Source organism: Stylophora pistillata, chromosome 1 (genome assembly GCF_964205215.1).
Source record: "Stylophora pistillata chromosome 1, jaStyPist1.2, whole genome shotgun sequence".
Taxonomy (NCBI): Eukaryota; Metazoa; Cnidaria; class Anthozoa; order Scleractinia; family Pocilloporidae; genus Stylophora; species Stylophora pistillata.
The window spans coordinates 21,501,752-21,520,361 of record NC_142519.1 but is presented as its reverse complement, the minus strand read 5'-3'; the positions used below and the strand labels follow the sequence as shown (position 1 = coordinate 21,520,361).

The 18,610-nt window shown below is 38.9% G+C and overlaps 3 protein-coding genes and 2 pseudogenes across 5 annotated transcripts; 1 reads left to right on the top strand and 4 right to left on the bottom strand.

The window, feature by feature from the left end:
* Positions 1-346: 346 nt before the first annotated feature.
* Positions 347-3,957, bottom strand: LOC148741672 (uncharacterized; annotated as a pseudogene). Its single transcript, XR_015998337.1, has 2 exons — positions 3,549-3,957; positions 347-2,728 (listed from the first exon to the last, which is right to left on the bottom strand). The product of XR_015998337.1 is annotated as an uncharacterized LOC148741672 (transcript).
* An 804-nt stretch (positions 3,958-4,761) lies between these two features.
* LOC148741671 (uncharacterized) lies at positions 4,762-6,988 on the top strand. The gene is made up of 3 exons (XM_088736433.1): positions 4,762-4,841; positions 5,661-6,016; positions 6,624-6,988. The coding sequence occupies exons 1-3, from the start codon at positions 4,762-4,764 to the stop codon at positions 6,656-6,658; spliced, it is 471 nt and encodes a 156-aa protein (XP_088592559.1). The 3' UTR covers positions 6,659-6,988.
* An 806-nt stretch (positions 6,989-7,794) lies between these two features.
* Positions 7,795-11,220, bottom strand: LOC148741670 (uncharacterized). The gene is made up of 3 exons (XM_088743925.1): positions 10,507-11,220; positions 10,039-10,180; positions 7,795-9,116 (listed from the first exon to the last, which is right to left on the bottom strand). Exons 1-3 carry the CDS (start codon positions 10,696-10,698, stop codon positions 8,245-8,247), a joined length of 1,206 nt encoding a protein of 401 aa, XP_088600051.1. The 5' UTR covers positions 10,699-11,220; the 3' UTR covers positions 7,795-8,244.
* A 1,824-nt stretch (positions 11,221-13,044) lies between these two features.
* Positions 13,045-15,284, bottom strand: LOC148741669 (uncharacterized; annotated as a pseudogene). Its single transcript, XR_015989191.1, has 3 exons — positions 15,188-15,284; positions 14,717-14,864; positions 13,045-13,962 (listed from the first exon to the last, which is right to left on the bottom strand). The product of XR_015989191.1 is annotated as an uncharacterized LOC148741669 (transcript).
* Positions 15,285-17,123: 1,839 nt separating this feature from the next.
* Positions 17,124-18,584, bottom strand: LOC148741668 (collagen alpha-1(XII) chain-like). The gene is made up of 3 exons (XM_088738349.1): positions 18,441-18,584; positions 17,790-18,200; positions 17,124-17,422 (listed from the first exon to the last, which is right to left on the bottom strand). The coding sequence occupies exons 1-3, from the start codon at positions 18,508-18,510 to the stop codon at positions 17,124-17,126; spliced, it is 780 nt and encodes a 259-aa protein (XP_088594475.1). The 5' UTR covers positions 18,511-18,584.
* Positions 18,585-18,610: the final 26 nt, after the last annotated feature.

Below are 18,610 nucleotides of genomic sequence, written 5' to 3'. Positions count from 1 at the left end.
AACAATGAAGTTTCCGAATTTAACTTGAAAAGTGCGGGCGGTTTTCACAGCCTGAATAAAAGTTTGAAACTCTTCCATATGTGTCTTGTCAATGCCTCGTGACCAAAAAGTTTTTTTTTTAGCTATTTTGACCTTCAGCAACGGGGAGGCTTGTTTGGTACATGAATGAGATATATGAGTTTTGTTGTAATTTGATGGTTTCACTGTAATTTGATCAAAATATCATTTCATCAAGATTTGATTTTTAACGACAAACAGCCGACACGCAACTCGAAAAATTATATATCCGTGATGCTGAAGGTTACCGTGACGTCGGATGAACGCTTTAGACTGCACATTAACACATATCCCGTATTACTGGTACCGATTGAGGGAAGACTAAGGGAAGGAAAAGCAAAAGCAAACAAACAAAAGAACATGACGCAGCAAGAGAGATTCGGATTATCTGACAGACAAAACTTTGACGGAACAGAGATAAAAGTCGACTCTAGCTACAACTGCGAACATAGCACTGAAAGACTGCATTTCGATTTCTATCAGATTTAAAGCCGTCTTTGCCTGATATAATCTTATTAAAATCTGATCAGATAACTATGACATTAAATGGCAAAAATTCTCAATCCTAAGAGGAGTTTTTGAGGAGTGCACTACGTCCTCTGACAGGCTACAGTAAGAAAGTTATGTTTTATCCAATTGAGTTCATAATGTGAATCGGCCCCCGTAAAGAGATTCTTCAGCTGACGTTTCGAGCTTTAGCTCTTCATCAGCGTGAACCGCCATCGTTACAATTAAACAGCTTAATTTTGATTTACAGAAGCCGTTATTAAGTTGCAATCTGTGGATATTGTTCATTTTACCTCTCAATGGACTAAATTCTAGATTGCGATTGATTAGGGTGAATACAAAGAATTTTGATACATGTCATTATGACAAATATTATAGATATTGTTATGTTACAGTGTGATATAAAACGTGTTATAATATGACCGAAGAGCGTACTTACTCGAAAAACAAACCGAGACTAACGTTCCGGAGTTAATCGGATTTCGTATTCTATGACACAACAAAGAACTTAGTAACTGTTCATTTCTAACGAGGCCTTGGATTACGCACACTTCTGCCGTTTCTTACCATTGTCTTTAAGTTACCAGTGATCTTACAGGTACCTTGCGTGTTTTCTGCGAGGTTCCTCAGTATCTTACAATTACCGAAATAGTTAATAGTTTAAGATCATCAATTGTCTGTGACAATGAATGTTTATGGCATCATCTCAGTTAGTTATCATCCGCAGCCACCGCCGCAACCTCCACATCCTCCACAGCTACCGCAACCACCACAGCCGCCACAGCCACCACAACCACCGCATCAACCGCATCCACCATATCCTCCGCAGGCACCTCCTCCAGTTTTATACTTTAGGTACGAGTTAGTCGGTACAGTGTTGGCATAGTAACCGGCTGCCACTATTAACGCAAGGTCTTCATTGTGAATTCTGCCTGGTTTGTCGGCCTGGTGTGCAGCGCAAACTGACGGTTTCGAGTAATCTGCACTTCCGGCGGGAGTGTAAGGCTGGCATAGAAGATGAAGAATGGCAATTGAAAATCCGAGCGCAACTACCTCCGGCACGTGATGGACTTCAGAGGGAAACGAAATCAAGCCCGTGCGCAGGTCGATGCTGAGCTTTAACTTTTTGCCAAGAGCCACCCAGAACTGGTCTCCCCGTTCTTCAACCTCTTTCCACTCTTTTGTTCCGGACAGTGAAAAGAATTTGATGGCTAAATGTCCAGGTTTGCCTCTCACCCCAGGCGTTCCTTTGACACCTGGATTATTTGTCTGCCCTTTTATTCCAGGCACGCCAGGGACACCCTTAACAAACCCTTCCCATTTTCCAATGCAGACTCCCCAGTCTTTACTTCCTCTTATAAGCATTGCTCTCTCTCTCCACCATTCTCATCCAAAGTACAGCATTTTTGTGGCTTGCTCACTTGTTCCTTGGTGGGAAGTATGTTCCCTCGTAGTAAGTGTCCCGTACTAACAACACAACCAGACTGGTTGATAACCTCCACGGAAGAGAACATCAGCAAAGCTGAGTGCACCACTCGGCAGGTAAACGCCTGTCGACGTTGAGCTTTGAGACATGTTGAGCTTTGAGCCAGGCTGTCGGTCGTTCACCGAGTCATCATGTTTAAGTACTTTTCCCAGTATTCCTGTGGCGTCCTTTCAGTATAGTGGTGGATTTACTTGATGCGCATGCCAAATGAGGTCAAAGTCATAGCAAGGCACAAGAAACGTCCCTGGATTATCTCGCTTGAGCATGAGATGTAATTTATACCTCTCCATTGCTTTAGTCAAAAATTTCTTATCTTCATAGTGAGGTAAGGACACCTGATAATAAAAGACTCTCTGTCGAGCGCAAGCAGCTGCGATGTCATACTCAATTCTTGACTTGAAATCTTGCGCATTGTCAGCAACGGCCGTCAGGTCAACTTCAAAAGGTTCGCCAGGATACAACTTTTCCCATAGAGCTTTGGCCTTAACAAGCCTTTTCTGACGCTGCTCTCCGCTTAGGATCTTGTGATCTAGTAGTATAGAGACAATTTCGTTGCAGTCCCTTTCATAATTGACAGGTGACAGCATGTGCACGTGCCAAACCCATGCGATGTCGAGTGGTGCCGCAATTTCTGAGGTGGTGGATTGATCGAGCCAAGGCAGCCAGAAAAGCTCATACCTAAAAGAAAAACAAGGCTAAAAATACTTCAAATCAGTTTAGAGTCAGGTAAAAGCTTCCTTGCAACCGTCTGTAAAGACTCCATGGATGGGAGGATACCATGGGTGCGCGATACATTTCAGGACAACAAGATTGATTGAAATCGTTGATTTTCTCATTCTGTTCTTTCTTTCGCTGTTTAGTGAGCCCACACTTTAACTTTCTACTCCATCTTCTCAGTCTCCTCACTTAGTTCAGTGCTTGGTACTCGGAAATGAAAACTTAGTGAGAGTGGGGACCTCACTAAATCAATCCCCATATCCGATGATGATATTGCACTCTACATCTTTTACATTATTGTAACAGACACGTCGAACTTGAAATTCACCGGATTTTTTATGATGTGAGCTTTTGGGAAAGAAATGATACTAATCCATGAATTATATTCGGGACGTGAAAAATAAATGAAAAGGTCAGCATTTGAATTGTTCCCTTGCTTTTTCGATAAGATTATTTTCGTGACGTGCAGACAAACGTATTTGAATCAGTCATTACTTTGTGTGAGACGTGTGAGTTTTCTTTGATTACTTAAGAACATGTTACTGTTCTTTCGCTTAAACATGCCTCGGTAGCCAATAAACTTCAGTGTGTCGTAAAGGGAATAGTTTCCGAGACTTTATGGCAATTGTTTACGGTACGGTTTCTCTGCAAGCTGCTGTTACTCGGTAATTCAAAAGCTATCGGTGAAAAGGGAAACTGTGGGCTTTTTGTTTCGATCCCAAAGGCTATACCCGTAAACGTTTCAACTGAGTGATTAACAGTACAGTTGAACCAAACTTACCTTCTTGTTGCGTTTTGAACGAGTGGACTAGAGTATAAACTTGGATGGTCATCAACGAGCTGTAAGAACTGACGGTGCGCAACAGCTGCCTCCACTAAATCGATGCTGAGGTTTATCTTACCGCGTGACATGCCGATTTACATTTGCATTGAGTCATATCTCTCAATAGTAATGAAAAATATTCAAAGTTTTAATTCATTAATTGCTGCAATTAAAATATTGTACATTGTAAAATAAAGTAATTTATCCGTTTTATCATGCTTTCCGTTAACTGTGTCCTCATGCTCTCTTGATTCCTCGAATGTTTCGCTGACAATTTTCGTATTGGAGTCTTTATCCCCTGTCGTGTGTCAGATGCGAGCTTCGAGTAGTCCTATCGGATTGCTCTAGGTTTACTGTTTTCATTTCCAAAGTGTGGAGTTTTAGAATCATACCTTTTCTTAAGTTCTCATGCTTCTTTAAGATCTTATGTTCCCACCTAAAGGCAGAGACAAATGTTAATTATTGCCATTCTTTATTTATTACATTGTAAATGTATTATTCTGGCATGTCTGATCGCCTAAATGAATGTTTTGCATCTCAATTCTTTCAAAGCACCTGTTCATCGAATTTCGAGGATACATTATAAATGACGGTTAAATAAAAAGGCCTTTCTTATTAGGAAAATCTTTTATATAGTAAGAAAAGCAATCTTTCCTATCTACCATTATAGCTCGGGACCTCCAGGACTTAATATTGGACTAAACTGCGAATGATTTCAAAAATTGTGATATTTGCATACGTAAAATTAATCCAGTTGAATACGCGTTACAAACGCACACCTCTTACTGATTATGAACGGTTGTTTGGTATGAGTGCGTCAAACTTTATCAATTAAATAGCCATTTGAATAATTGCAAGTCATATCGATAACATTTGGATAATCGTCACAAAGGTAAGAAAGTTCGCGATACTGGACTGATTAGATATTCAGACAAGTCTAGTGAAAAATTTATTGGGAGACTCGGACTCAAGGTATGATTAAATGCTTCTGGCCTTGCGAGATTTCTGCACAAAGTTGACAGATCTATCCTACTCATTCCCATCAGATAAATTTTACAAATTTCACAACAAGTAAGTAATAGAAACCGGGAATACATGAAGTTTATAATCTTGGTGTGCTCATATCTGCAAGTTTGTTCAGGTGTCCTAGAAAGGTCTCTTCACGTCCTAAATGGGAGTGATTTATATCAGTTTCTTGCAAAGCCTAACATTGAATGCCACATTTTCCATTAGTCCAAATCAGCTTGTATGGTATGTTTTTTTTTTTGTTCTAGGCCTGCCTTTTTCATCATTGAAAGTAGCATGTTGTGAAAACAAAGTTATAAGATGACTTCGGTTGCCATACTTTCACCTGTGAAAAGGGCAAAAATTGAAACTTTTACCTGATATGCGATGTGCTTGGCTTACATCCAGCCTTTGCTATAAAACTTTGTGTTGTCTTTAGATATTGCAAACTTACGAGATGACAGCATCCTACATCTTACATTCAATTCAACTCTACTTAGATGTTTGATTCCTTGATTTTGCTATGGTATTTGTGGTCTGTTGTAATGAATTTTAGAGGAATTTCAAATATACTATGTGTTGAGGAGAAACCTTTTGCTAACAGCTTGCCTAGTGCATGTCTTGGAACTTGTGTAATGGGAAGTTGTTGGTAACAGTTGGCTTGGTAATGGTTCTGTGATAATTTTTGACTGAACTTGTTAACAGGTGCTGGCATGATATCTTCACATAAATACTTGTTTTATTGTCAATGTTTCTCATCATTCAATCTAAGTAGAATTATTTAATTTTAGAGTGGTGAGCAGCTTCCTTAAGCAGAGCAACTGTTAACTTACACATAAGCCGCAGTGAACTAGCTCTACCTCTTGAGATAAGGTTCCAACAATTGTTCTTAATTCACGTTCTGACTTGAAGTGGCTGATGGTCTTTTATCTTGTGTAAGACAATTTTGAAGTTGTCCAGAAAAATTACCTCTGGAAACAAGGTTCCAACACTCATTCTTATTTCACTTTCTGACTTGAAGTGGCGGATGGCTACTCTTTTATCTTGTTTAAAACAGTTTTGAAGTCACCCAGAAAAATTAAAAATTGCCTTAAAGTTTAGGTGCTGTTTTTTTTTTTCCTTTTTTTTTAATGGTGAGTCTAGTTCATGTGTGAATGGTGTAACTTTTTTACTTTTTATCTCATCATTTGTGGTGTTTTATTTTACTTTTAGTAATGCCTTGTTTTATAATTATTTAGGGACACGCATAGTATATGAGCGCAAGTTTCTACTGGAATTGCGCAACTCTCCACTGTCACGCACACCTCCACAGAATCTGCCAATGATATCAGGTGTAACTTGTCATGCAAAGTTGAAGCCGGGGGTTCGCAAAGACAATGGCATCCATGGCTCTGAAACAGAGTGTGATAAAAATGACAATGGTAAGGAAACACGTCCTTAATTGTTTTTACTAAATAGTTGGGTTTAGCTTTTAATATTTTCATCCCATAGTTAACAATTCAAACTGTTTTCTGTAAATGTAGACATGCAAGCCTAATTACTAAGTTCAATATGCAATGAACCAGTGGAATGTCTAGTGTCATGTGTGTCTACTGCAGAAACACTCATAACTGCTGTTATTTATTGCGTTGTTAATCGTAGGTGCTGTAGATAACCTATTGAGGCTCATGTTTACCATATTTAGTCCTTACACTTTCTTCACTTTGAAAATTAATATTTCAAAAAGAAAAGAGAAAAACAAAAAGGAAAGGGCAGTTTCTCTTAGCTTTCCCAGAAATTCATAAACCCTTTGCATCCTAACATTAGTATGCATATTCTCCTCACCGTTTATTTACACATTTTCTAAGCTGTTGAGAGCTTCTTTAGTTGGTGATCACTTCCCTTATTCTTGTGAACTTAATGTGTGATTCAGGGGTTGTATTGTCGGGAGAAATTAGATCTTAGTCACTCCCAGGGATTGAAGGGTAAAATCAAACAAACAGCAAAAGAGTTATAAGAACCATTTTTCTTTTTTACTTCTTTTTTCAGGAGAGGTACCCACCCAGTTTGAGATGGACATCTAATGGTTAGCTGCGATAATTATTTTAGGAGCCATTGCCTGATAGATTATGCAGTTGCACATTGTCAAAGATCAAGTGTTGTCATTGAGTGGGTGTAAATATTGTGATGTGGAGTGTGGAGCAAATGAATGGTGTTGATAATAAAAACAGTTCTAGTCAGCAATTCGAATTGGTTATTTCTTGTCAACCATGAAAAACAAAAACAAACAAAAAAAACACAAAATGTTAAAAAAGAAGAATGACTTTTGTCATTTGATATTGTACATAAAAATTTGCTTTCTCTTGACTCTGTCAGAGCAAATGTCCAAATAAAGTGCTTGGACCCAAAACTAATTTAATTTTGTGAATTTTTTGCTGTATTTTTACATCCTGGAGTATTTTCAGTTCAATCCCTCCACCTACATGTTAGTCGTAGGGGCCGTGTAGCCCATATTTGTAACTGCTGGGACTGATCTCTAGGTTTCTGTTACATGGAGCCACCAAGCCACCACTTGACAGTCTTGCTCAGAAGTACAGCATCGAATAAATGACTCCAGCGAGGATTTGAACATAAGCTTCTCGTTTAGGAGTGGGAAGGAGAAATCATTGTTTTTAAGGGAGCACTCCTGAAAGTGAATTCTCAATTTTTATTCTTTGGGTTTTGCTGTTGTTAATAGAATTTGATATTTCGTCTGCAAAATATTTGAGGATTGGGGCTAATTTATTGTTTTGCGTAATCTCCTTACACATTTATTCAACCAAAAACTCATCTCCCCTTTCCAAAATGGGCTGATACATATGTAATACATATATATCAGCACCCAAATAAAAATTCCGTATTCAGTAAAGATCATATGTTTTCAACAGATTTTTAATGATCCTGTGGGCTAATGCTTGTATTCAAACCCTTTGAGGTGGGATTGTGGTGGTCTTCATTTTTTTGGCCAAAGGAAGATTAGAAATGACTTAATTAATTTGTCAGGTTAATGTGGTCTTCTTGGGTTGTCAGTATCTCGGATGTACTTTCATACAATAAATATTGGCTATATTCACCTTTTTGTCGTCAATTAGACCCCGACCTAGATATTAGTGAAAAGGGAACTGGAACAGTCACAGACATCCCTGGCTTAGCACCTGTAAACCACACAACTAGTAAAATCAATATGTTTGTTCGATTTTCCTATTTTTTCTGTTCCTCCATCCTCCAGTGAGCTGCTTCTAAGGATAAAATGCGCTTGTGGTCGTTTCATAAATGTTCATGTGGAAAGGGGTTTATTATGTTTCGACTTCACGTTTCTCTTCTCTGTATTTTTTTTTTTTTTTTTTTTTGAGTACAACTGCTGATGAAATGATCCTGAATGACCACACGCCGGTACAAGTGTTACAGTGCAACTTCTTTTATTTCACAAATTCTTAATAATATTTCTTTTAAGCATTTCTGAACGGCAAGAAAGTTATAAAGAGGAAACAAGTCGTTTTTTTTTGTTTTGTTTTGTTTTTTCTAAGACACGCCGACCAATGGGAATGAAATTTGAAAAAAGGAAAACTGAGTGGGACACTTCGATCTGAACAGAAGTTGACTCCCTATGTGTCCCTCTATCTGCCTTCCTCTAGGGTGGTGAGTTGTCATACACAATTCTTAGGCCTCCTGGTAAATTATCTTGATCAAGATACTCCCACGGGAACTGTCCAGAACCTGGCATTGCAAAATAAATTTCGGTGTAATACTGAAACTGGAAAGTCACTCCCTTCTTTTGCCAATCGGCCCAAAGTTTATCGATAAAACCGTGAAGAAGCCAAAATTCTGGAGAAAAGGACGCCGTGGAGTGGTGAAGCATGGTGCCTCCTACACAATCATGAAATTTCGTGTGGAATTGCTCACGAACTGTCTGTTCAAAGAGTGTAAAATTCTCAAGCTGGATAAGATCACGCACTTTTTGCAGGTTCGGTAAAGAGCAAGAAAAGTTAAATTCTCTTTTTATGCAGCCTCCACCGGCAGACCAAGGCAAATGGAATTTTTTCTGCTGGAATGGTCCGTTCCTAACACAGTTATTTGGCAATATGCCATTACCGCCCAGACCGCTAGGGCGTGGGCTCCAAACAGCCGCTTGTGTCCAGTGTTCTGACTCTCTGGTCCAGTCCCAGTAAGGAATTGTGATGCGACAGTCAATTTGACGAAGAAAGTTTTCGAACTGCATCAAATACCATCTGTGCCAGGGAAGAAATATTTGAGGCATGTGATGAAGAAATTTGCTCGGTATTCTTGAATGCAGAGTTGTTATATGCTCATAATAACTTTGGTATTGAGGGCTAGAAGAAGCCAGTTTAAAGGCGTTGATAAAGCGCTGTCGCTCTATTGGGCTCATGGCGGTAAATTGTTTTCGTATTCTATAACAAGACACTAGGTTGCCATCACGACAGTGACACCTCCTGTGACACTGATCAACACTTGATGTACTTTCCTCGCAAGGCATCTTGGTCCCTAAAGTTACGAGAAGGTGACATGACATTTCTCTAACTCAGTTATGTAGTTTATTTGACAGTTAAAATTCCCTGATATGGATGATACGATTAACATGCGCGTATATCGTTACCTTATTTAAAATTTCGAGTGTATCTGTCTAGTCACCCACTGACTGACGTTATCATTGACTAACTGCCTGATAAACTGATACAGACGTATACCAACCAGTGATTGAATGGAAATGGAATATGCTGCGGATTCATTGGCTGACTTACAGACTGATTCATTCATTGATTGATACTCCTAAGAAATGATCTATCAACTGTCTGACAACCTGAATAATTTGGATATATCAACAAAGTTGAAATGGTAAACTGGCCACCGTAATGATTACAAAAGCTGACGTTTCGAGCGTTAGCCCTTCGTCGGAGGGAAGGCTTGAGTTTCGATCTCGCTCGATAAAGATGAATAGGTCGAAAAAGACAGACCAGGTGACGTTCTCTTGGGTAAAAGAGATCTCCAGGCGAGGACTAATAAGAGGTTTAAAAAGCCGCATAGCCGTTAGCCCTTCGTGGTTAGCCCTTAGTCGGAGCGAACCTGAATGTCTGACTGACTGTCATTTACCGATTGACTTACCTACTGACTGACTGATCATGTATTGAACTGACCTACCGACGGAATGACCGAAAGACTAACTAGATGACCAACCTACCCACCTACCCACGGACTGACTAAACGACTGACTGATTGGTTGTTTGACTAACTGACCCACCGACAGACTGACTGACCGACTGACTGACTGACCTGCTGACCGAGAATTTGACCAATTGAAATTTAGGAGCATAAACACAAATTGGATGACACTGATTTTCATTTTTTTAAATAATTACATTTATAGCCATATTAACATATTGAAGGGACTCTCGTGTAGTGTGTGCACCTGTCACATAGCCTCGCAGTGTTGTGATTTCTAGATGGGGACACGTTTCAGAAAGACTCAATGCTGTCATCAGAACATAGCGACGAAATGTTGATAATAGGTTTCCAAGGCAACGAGGAACAGAAAGGCAATCAATTGTGGCCTGTGAAACGTAAAAAGAACTCAATATCGACACGGGAACATAAGCACCAAGCTAGTTCAAAGAAGACTGAAAATAAGAAAATTGATTTTTTATACTGATGAGGGCTGATCTCAGTAACAATCGTTGAATTTTGGAAAATAAAGTCCAAACCGAATTTAATAACAATGGTTCACTCCGAATCAGAGCAACATTAATCGTTGAGTTTCGATCTCGCTCGATAAAGATGAAAAGGTCGGAAAAGACAGACCAGGTGACGTTCTCTTGGGTAAAAGAGATCTCCAGGCGAGGACTGAGAAGAGGTTTAAAAAGCCGCATTAAATACTTACTTGAAGACATTTACAATCCTTGTCACGAAGACTCTGGTTTCTACTTTCTACAGCTATAAAGAACCTTTGGGAATGATCTGAACACTCCTGAATAACCATAGCAGCGCAATTTTCTATTTGTTGTGACGATGATAGAACAGTTCTGCCCAATAGTGTGAACAGCAGAAGAAGAACATTTACTACACCAAACATGATTGTTGAGCAAAGACGGTGGATTGTAGAAAAAGTGTTAATGTCCAGTAGATAACGGAAAGGCCGTTGTCAAAACTGGCTAACGACGCGCAATGGCAAAATTGCTTTCTTTTATCTCCTTTGTCCGTAGCATCTATCCTTTATTCCCCCTTACAATATCAGCCCTGAATAACACAATAAGGTCATATGGATAAACCAAATGATCACCAATCATAGAAGCTCCTGATTGGTTAAACACATTCTCCTTGTCAGTACCTTAAGAAATGTACGCAGAACAGTATCGGGAATATGCACACTGACGTTAGAATGAAAATGGTTAAGAAGGTTATGTAATTTTAATTTCCGATCAATGAAATAAAAAAAAAAAAAAAAAAAAAAGAAAAACTGCAGGCAATTACCAACCTCAGCAAATCACGATGAGGCAGCTGCAAATGTTAATCATTCTCCCCAAAGTCGACTCGTGGGATCTTTTTATTTTTGTTTTCACAAGCTCTTTGATATAAGAACTTCTAGCTCTACAGGTACAGGCAATGTACTAACTTGGCGCCTCGAACAGCACATGTCACTTAAAAATAACATTCATGCGAAAGCCAGAAATTTGTATTTTGGCTATGTACAAAAGAATATATTCAATTCAAACTGAATCAAAAGTTGAATGACTGCTGGAGACTCGGAAACGTTATTGTTAAGACTGAACTAGAAATCAGTAGGATGGCAAACTTTCACTTAACATAATCCAGCGTAAATTGAACTCTTTATCATTTCTCCTAATTGGTTTTTAGGAATCATAATCTAAAATTTATATCCGGAGACTTTTACTGCATTATCTATGAAGAGACACATTACAACAACACGCGTCTTGTTTTTCAAAGGAAAGATAGATATCGTATCCTCTTCCTGTGGACCCTGCTGTCCTTTCGCCTTCCTAAATAATCATGATATAGCATGCGTCCTAACAGTTTCAAAGGAATGATAGGAACGAATAAATGGACGCATTGGAAAAAATAAATAGAGGTCCCGTCTCCTACAGGGTTAGGGGTAGGAGACGTTAATTTCCCACTCACGAGATTACTGTGTGATGGATGTCCTCCCCTGGGGTGGGATGGGTGGGTTGTTGTCTTGCGTTTCATACATGAGCCTCTGGCTCGGGCAATATGGGTAACCATGCCCCACGTAAAGACATTAAACTTTGATTACTATTACTATAGATATCGTTTCATCTTTCTGTAGACCCTGCTGTCCTTGCACCTTCCAAAATCATCATGATAAGAAGACAAATGATATTTTTAAGCAACATAATGCGAACCTGGGTGACAAGCAAGCTATCCAGCTAGCAGAGTGCGACAGCTGTGTTAGCCCTAATAGCTCTACTTTCATACTATGGTTACGATGGCGGTTGAATTCCAAAATTGGATCACACACACTAGTGAGTGGTGATGTGGCTGTTCGTCTTTCACCTTTACTACCCTAAGAAACATATATGATTATTTTTAGACAACAGAAGCTTGATGTTTATTTTCATTTTTATTTTATGTGCATATGGTTTAATCAAGAGGCGAACTCCTGCTTGACTCAGCACGCAATTACCACTGGTAAAGAAATAATGGATTTAGAAACGTCTTTGGAATAAAAGCTGTGATTCGATCTTCAATCTTCCAACGTAGGAGGACAATTTGTTTTGGACAGTCCACCCGGCCGAGTAGACCGCCTTCTCATTTTGGTTACTAACCAGAATCCAAGGATTGTAGTGTTACTGACTTTTATCAGTACATGCCGCCGCGAAGAACTGATGTAAAATTGTACAGGATGAGAGGGTAGAAAAATTATTTACTCGCTCGCCGACAATTTCTTGAGAGGGTAAAAAATTAGAACCATTTAATTTTGAACGATCACTATGATCTTTCCAAGTTGATTTAAGGGTATGTAAAAAACAAAAAACACGTTAACAAGTTTACGTGCTTTTGTAAGAGAGGTTTTGTTTATAGCATAAAGCAGAAAACTGTCAACTTAAATTATTTAATCTGTCAAAGATTATCTTGCGCCAAGAATGTGGATGAAAGGACTTATCCCCCCTTTGCAGTTAACGGATAAAATAAATTTATAACTATAAATGATAACTTGGGTTTATGAAATATACGAAATGTAACCGTACTGGACTAAAAATGAAAGAACTTTGCCGAGGACTCATTTTCATTGTTTGTGGAAACATTTAGAAACAAGTCAGTTTGTATAAGTATCAGTCCCTGAGCTGATAACAAGCAAAAAAATATTTTTCTCTCAGTTTTCATCATGGTGAGCTTGGAACTTATCACATCAGTCAGACACAACCATAAAGCTGTGTGACTTTTACACAAAGTTTTGCAGCCTTGAATCAAGTGCGGAATCTCCTGGATTTTTATAGTTGATTTTAACTCCATCCGGTAAGTTATGATTATCTAACAGCTCCCATGGAAACCGTCCACTCAAAGGCATCTCAAAGGTGATATTTATGAAATACGCGAATGTGTGACCAGTTCCGTTAATCTGCCAATCCGCCCAGACTTTATCTATGAAGCTGTGATGAATCCAAAACTCCGGAGAGAACGAAGCCGAGTGCTGTTTTAACATATGACCGCCAACACAGTCGTGAAAAGTAGGGTGAAGTTTTTCCCGAACAAACTTTTCAAACGCAACAAAATTTTCATCCTTTGTTATTTTTTGAATCACGTCGTTGCTTGGAAAGAAGCATGACATGTTAAAACGTCTTTTGTAAACAATTTTTTCCTGTATCTTCAGGTACAAAGAAAGCGTCTTTCTTAAAAGGCCCGTCTCTAACGCAATTATCAGACAAAGTTCCGTCACCCCCCAAACCGTGAGGACACGGATTCCAAACATCGTGTGTCTCCGTTCCTCGGGCCCAGTGTTTCTCGTCCTTACTCCAGTCCCAATAGGGAATTGTAACTCTGCAATCAACCTTTCGAAGGATGTTTTCAAACTCCAGCAAATACCACCTGTGCCATGGTAGAAAGATCTGAGGCATGTGATGGAGGAGTTTGGTAGGCATCCGGGCATGCACTTTGCTGATTCTTCTGTAATCATCTTCATAAATAGGGTTTGTTGCAGCAGTTTTGATAGCACCAACAAATCTTTTTCGCTCCTGTAGGGTCATCGCTGTGAATTCCTTTCTAATCCGATGACAGAATAAAAGTTCGCCATCGTAACACATACATTGCCGTTCACATTCATCGAACCATGGGTTCTTGCCATGACAGATTATTGGATTACCTGTAAATTCATTCAAAGACAGGTGATTTAGAGGGTCAGTGAAAGAGAATGTTTTAGTCTAGATCAACGTACCTCTAAACGACATTTTTCTCTAAATTATTGATTCAGTTTAGCACTGAGCAAAATGTGTTTTGAAAAATAGGAGACAGAAACGTTTGTATCTCTTGTTAATTTTCTTCTAAACTTCTGTTTGACTTAAAGTGTACTTTGACTTCCACTTTTTCCGCATCTTCTTGGCTGTCACCCGATGATTCTGTAAAAGGTTGATTAAGGAATTGAATTTCATTTGTGGTGGCTCACAAAAAAAATTAGGTTAATAAGTAATACTCGACTCCTATCGACCAAGTCCATCCCCAGTCGGAGAAGCTAAGCTTTCTAAAAGCGTGGGGTCACTGTCAAACAGAAGGCACACACCAGATTGTTAAATCGTGTATATTGAACCCTAATACGTGTTACCTAATGTGACTAAAAAGGCCCCCTCATGACACCCCAGGACCCTCCAGGATCCCCCTAGCTACGCCCTTGATCTCAACACCCTGTCAGGTTTCCGTGACAGTCACGCAAGACCCATTCATATCCCGAAAGGTATGGGTAGAGAGTGGCACTATGCGAGTGACATCATGACTTGCCTAAGAACACAACACAATGACCCCCTGGTGTTAAGTGCACTAACCAATCATGCCCGGTGTTTTCAGGCGTCCTCCCCTTACTCAGGTCTCAAACAACTCAACTAAAACGATGAGCAATACTTAACCTGTCATGTATCGTTTTAACCCAGCGTAGTTCAGGCTTGGACACAAGTTGCTCTGTTTTATCAAAGTCGCTGTCATAATCAAGAGTGAACGGTACGAAGTAAGGAGGTCTCCAGAACAGCGGGGAACAGACAGGCAGTCAACAGCTTTCTACATCGAAACAAGTTTAAACGTACGCTTTAACATTTGAAACTTTCCTCCGCAACCTTCCTCATAATCTTGTCTTATAAACTAGGTCCTCGAACTTTTATTGTGAGTAAAAGAGGTGCGTCAGATCTAGGATATTTTACTGAGAAATTATCAATGCTAGCTCGATTAACTGATTTAATGATAAATTCATGTAAATCTAAAGGTTTTCATGGCAATGAATTGTCTGAATACTACGTTGGGACATAAATAGGATTAAATAGATAAAATACATTACAATAGGGAAAAATTGTCCCGCAAAAAATTGTTATTCATTCATTAAATACCTGCACTTCCACGCAATTTTGAAACAGCTGATCTGAGTTCCTTTCCTCCAGGGCCTGGAAAATTTCATGAAAATTTGAAGCAGTTTTTGATCGTCATTTTCTGACATGACTCAATATTTTCGACAGATCTCACACAGAGCATTAAGATCGCAATGACAAAGACAAGCTGGTTACGCTGTGGAACCATGTCGGTGATCTTCTTTTCAAGTGTATCTAAAATCATCACGAAACACGAGAATTGTATATATATATATTTAAAAACAACTCATTTCCTTCCCCTTGCCATGGAAATTTAAAGGACACTGACGTGATTTGTATACACAATCACGACAAAAAACTAATCTAAATCAACACGGTGACATGGTTTCTTCCTTGTTACATATTGACATTTCAAGCACCTTAATTTTATATTGTTTCCAATCGTTTATTAGAAAAGGCCTCCGGAGGCTGTTCAACAATATGCTTACAAGTTATTTCCTCCTTATGAAATAGCTATCCTCGAGTGTTTAGAAATCGTTAGGTATATTGATCTAATTCTTTTAACAGACATTGTGATTTTGTCAACTATACAATAACGAGGAAACATCATCAAATTTTCGTTTTCCTTGTAAGCATTCAATTAATATGAAAATAATAGAGAGATTTTGACAATTTAGCACGTGGAAAATGGAATCGTACGATGTTACCTTTGCAGGATAGGGTGTACATGATTGTGTGAAAATGTCGAGCCAAGGGAGACAGCTTAGTACCTTATCGGCCGAGCTCTCGGAGCGATCAAATTTCCAAATCGTCATATTGTCCCGTTAAGATAAATGTAGGACTAAAACACATTTCCTGAGACACTGAAAAAACCCGACACAGAGACACTGGGATGTAGACTTTGCATAATCTCAAGAAAGTCCAGGCTGCCAAAATCGTACGACAAGTCTAAGACATTCGTGTCATGCATGTATTAGAGGTGCATCCATACCCAGCCATTAATTTCATACTATGACTGAGCTCTGCTGAAGTCAATCTCGATCTTTATGATAAAGGAGAAATTTTACACGAAAGTTTCCTAATCAAAAGACGGTTGGTTTACTTCAAAGAGTTTTCCAAATGAGTCCGAAAGAAAAGGTTAAGTCATTCTACCCCACCCCCGTTTGGCAAAAAGCCAGCCATAAGCCCTCTCTCTTTTTTTACCATTTTTTCTTTTTTTAATGACACAAATTACTAGTTGACCTACAGTTGATATAACAAGATACTCAAAATTCGTACAAGGCAAAGCCAGGAGCCCATCACGGATGGGCTCCTGGCAAAGCCGATAATACAAGCAAGATTCTATTAAAAATTGTGTCTTCTTACTTAACAAATACAAATTTATCGAAAAGTCAGTTGATGCACGTAGCTATAACCAATAAAAATTGCAACAAAAACCCATTCTATGAAGGAATACTTCTATTGCTAAACAAGATGCGCGATTAATAGTTGAAAATATTCTGTAAGCTTCGTTGACAAATATACAAAGCAGAAAGTTTGCAGAAAATTTGAAACTCGTAGTGCTATTTTGAAAATGTGATTTTCACTGAGTGTATCAATTTTGGATCTTACGTCATTTCATCAGTTATGATGGCCAATATTATCCATGCTATCCCTTGGGGAACTTGGGAGCACAAGAGCTATTATTCAGTGATGATGATGATGATGATGATGATGATGATAGGAGCAGCCGTATGAAAAAGGACGAGCAAAGATGGCCTGTTGCGGAAAATTGAAGAATCTAAATAGTCGAAGTGTGTTTCAAATTTTGTTAAGTTTAAGCTTTTTTCAAATACATTTTGACGAAACTAACGATTAGAGAAAAGTTTCATCTAATTCAGAGAAACTTGTTCAAACAATAATCTTTCATTAAAAACTGTTTCAAACTTAAGGAGGGTCTATACCCTCTTTTGTTCATTTAGCAAGGGAGATCAGTCGCAGCATTCATAGCATTCAATAAACTAGGAGCGATATCCTTTACAATTTGCTTCACCACTGCCCAAAGGTCAGAAGCCACGTAAAAATACTTTTCCGGCGGACTAGAAGCCACCTCCATTATCTCCGTTATGCCATTAAAGTAGCGACCAACGCCGACAACGTAAATTTCTACACCACTTTCCTTTAGTTCTTTGGCCTTTGCTTTGGTGTCGCTCGGGGAATTGGATCTCCCATCTGTGACGAGGAAAACTATTTTCTTGTCTGCATCAAGACGCCCGCCTAAAAGACATGGAACAAAACAAAAACGAATTTAAGGGTGAACGAAGGAATATAAATCACTCTTGTGAGTTTCACTTAAAACTTCTTGATTGAGAATAAATTATGCGTAATTTGGACGAAGGCTGACGATTTCGTTATACAGCATTACCATTTATGGGATACCTATGTGTAACCCAGGTTTACTTGACTTGATCATTCCTAATGCTGAATCTCTTTTCAAAAATTCCTGAGCCGAGTGAGGTAGAAGTTTTCATTACATTTCACAGCCATTTATGCAACTTGTTAACAGGATGTAATATCGTAAAGGCCCAGTACTATTTAGTATTTTTTTCCCCTTTTTTCAGTCTCATTCTCTTGGAAAATTTACCTGACGTGCGATCTTCAAATAGTTGAATGGCTTTCACCAACGCAGCATGAGTGTCGGTTCCCCCTCCTGGGTAAGTGATTCTATTCATCTCACTGGCTGCGAAATATTCCGGTAAAAAATTGAAGTTCACGGTGGCTGAGTCCGAGAATGTGACCGCTGAATACTTGAGGTCAACGTAGATGTTTTTCATAGCTAATAGGTAACGAAGCGCCTTTTTTGCCTTCTCGAATCCACAAGATCCAACTGATCCTGAACCATCCATGAGAACAACAACATCGTGAGCCTCTCTTGAAGAAGGTCTTTGGAACAAACTCCGAAATCCAGCACCAATTGGAGGCTGCTGAGATTTAGGTTTTACGAAATTTTCTTCGAGTCTCTTTGCACTTGCTTTGTTACTGAAAACAACAAGGGCTGAAAAAGAACCAATAAAATGAATCTCCTGATATCATCTAAGACTAATGGACTAATAGAGGACAGCTCCCCTTACAAAGAGCCTATTCATTAGCAGTGGAAAAGATAAAGTTTCTGACGTCTTTAATGCAGGGACGGACATTTTCCTAGTCCCAGACATTGATCAACTTTTAAAAAGAACTTAAAATAAACTATGTCTATAACTTACTGAGATTTCAACAATAATTTAACACAACTTACCCCGAACTGGTTCTGTGAAGAATACCAGTAGGCACACTGCAGAGGCGACATAGAGGGAAAATCTTGACATCGCGAAATCCTTCTTTTTTTGTCTTGATAAGATCTGACTTGCAGCTTTGAAATTCACTAACTGCTTACACGTCTTTTTATGGAGAAATGAACTTCCTTGT

Coding starts and splice junctions, on each gene's coding strand:
- LOC148741671 (XM_088736433.1), top strand. CDS start 4,762: ATGGGAGTGATTTATATCAGTTTCTTGCAAAGCCTAACATTGAATGCC. Junction 4,842..5,660: donor AGTCCAAATCAGCTTGTATG/GTATGTTTTTTT, acceptor ACAGTTTTGAAG/TCACCCAGAAAAATTAAAAA. Junction 6,017..6,623: donor GTGTGATAAAAATGACAATG/GTAAGGAAACAC, acceptor TTCTTTTTTCAG/GAGAGGTACCCACCCAGTTT.
- LOC148741670 (XM_088743925.1), bottom strand. CDS start 10,698: ATGTTTGGTGTAGTAAATGTTCTTCTTCTGCTGTTCACACTATTGGGC. Junction 10,181..10,506: donor AGGATTGTAAATGTCTTCAA/GTAAGTATTTAA, acceptor TACGTTTCACAG/GCCACAATTGATTGCCTTTC. Junction 9,117..10,038: donor ACTGCGAGGCTATGTGACAG/GTGCACACACTA, acceptor TCGTAACTTTAG/GGACCAAGATGCCTTGCGAG.
- LOC148741668 (XM_088738349.1), bottom strand. CDS start 18,510: ATGTCAAGATTTTCCCTCTATGTCGCCTCTGCAGTGTGCCTACTGGTA. Junction 18,201..18,440: donor CTTCACAGAACCAGTTCGGG/GTAAGTTGTGTT, acceptor GTTCTTTTTCAG/CCCTTGTTGTTTTCAGTAAC. Junction 17,423..17,789: donor ATTTGAAGATCGCACGTCAG/GTAAATTTTCCA, acceptor CATGTCTTTTAG/GCGGGCGTCTTGATGCAGAC.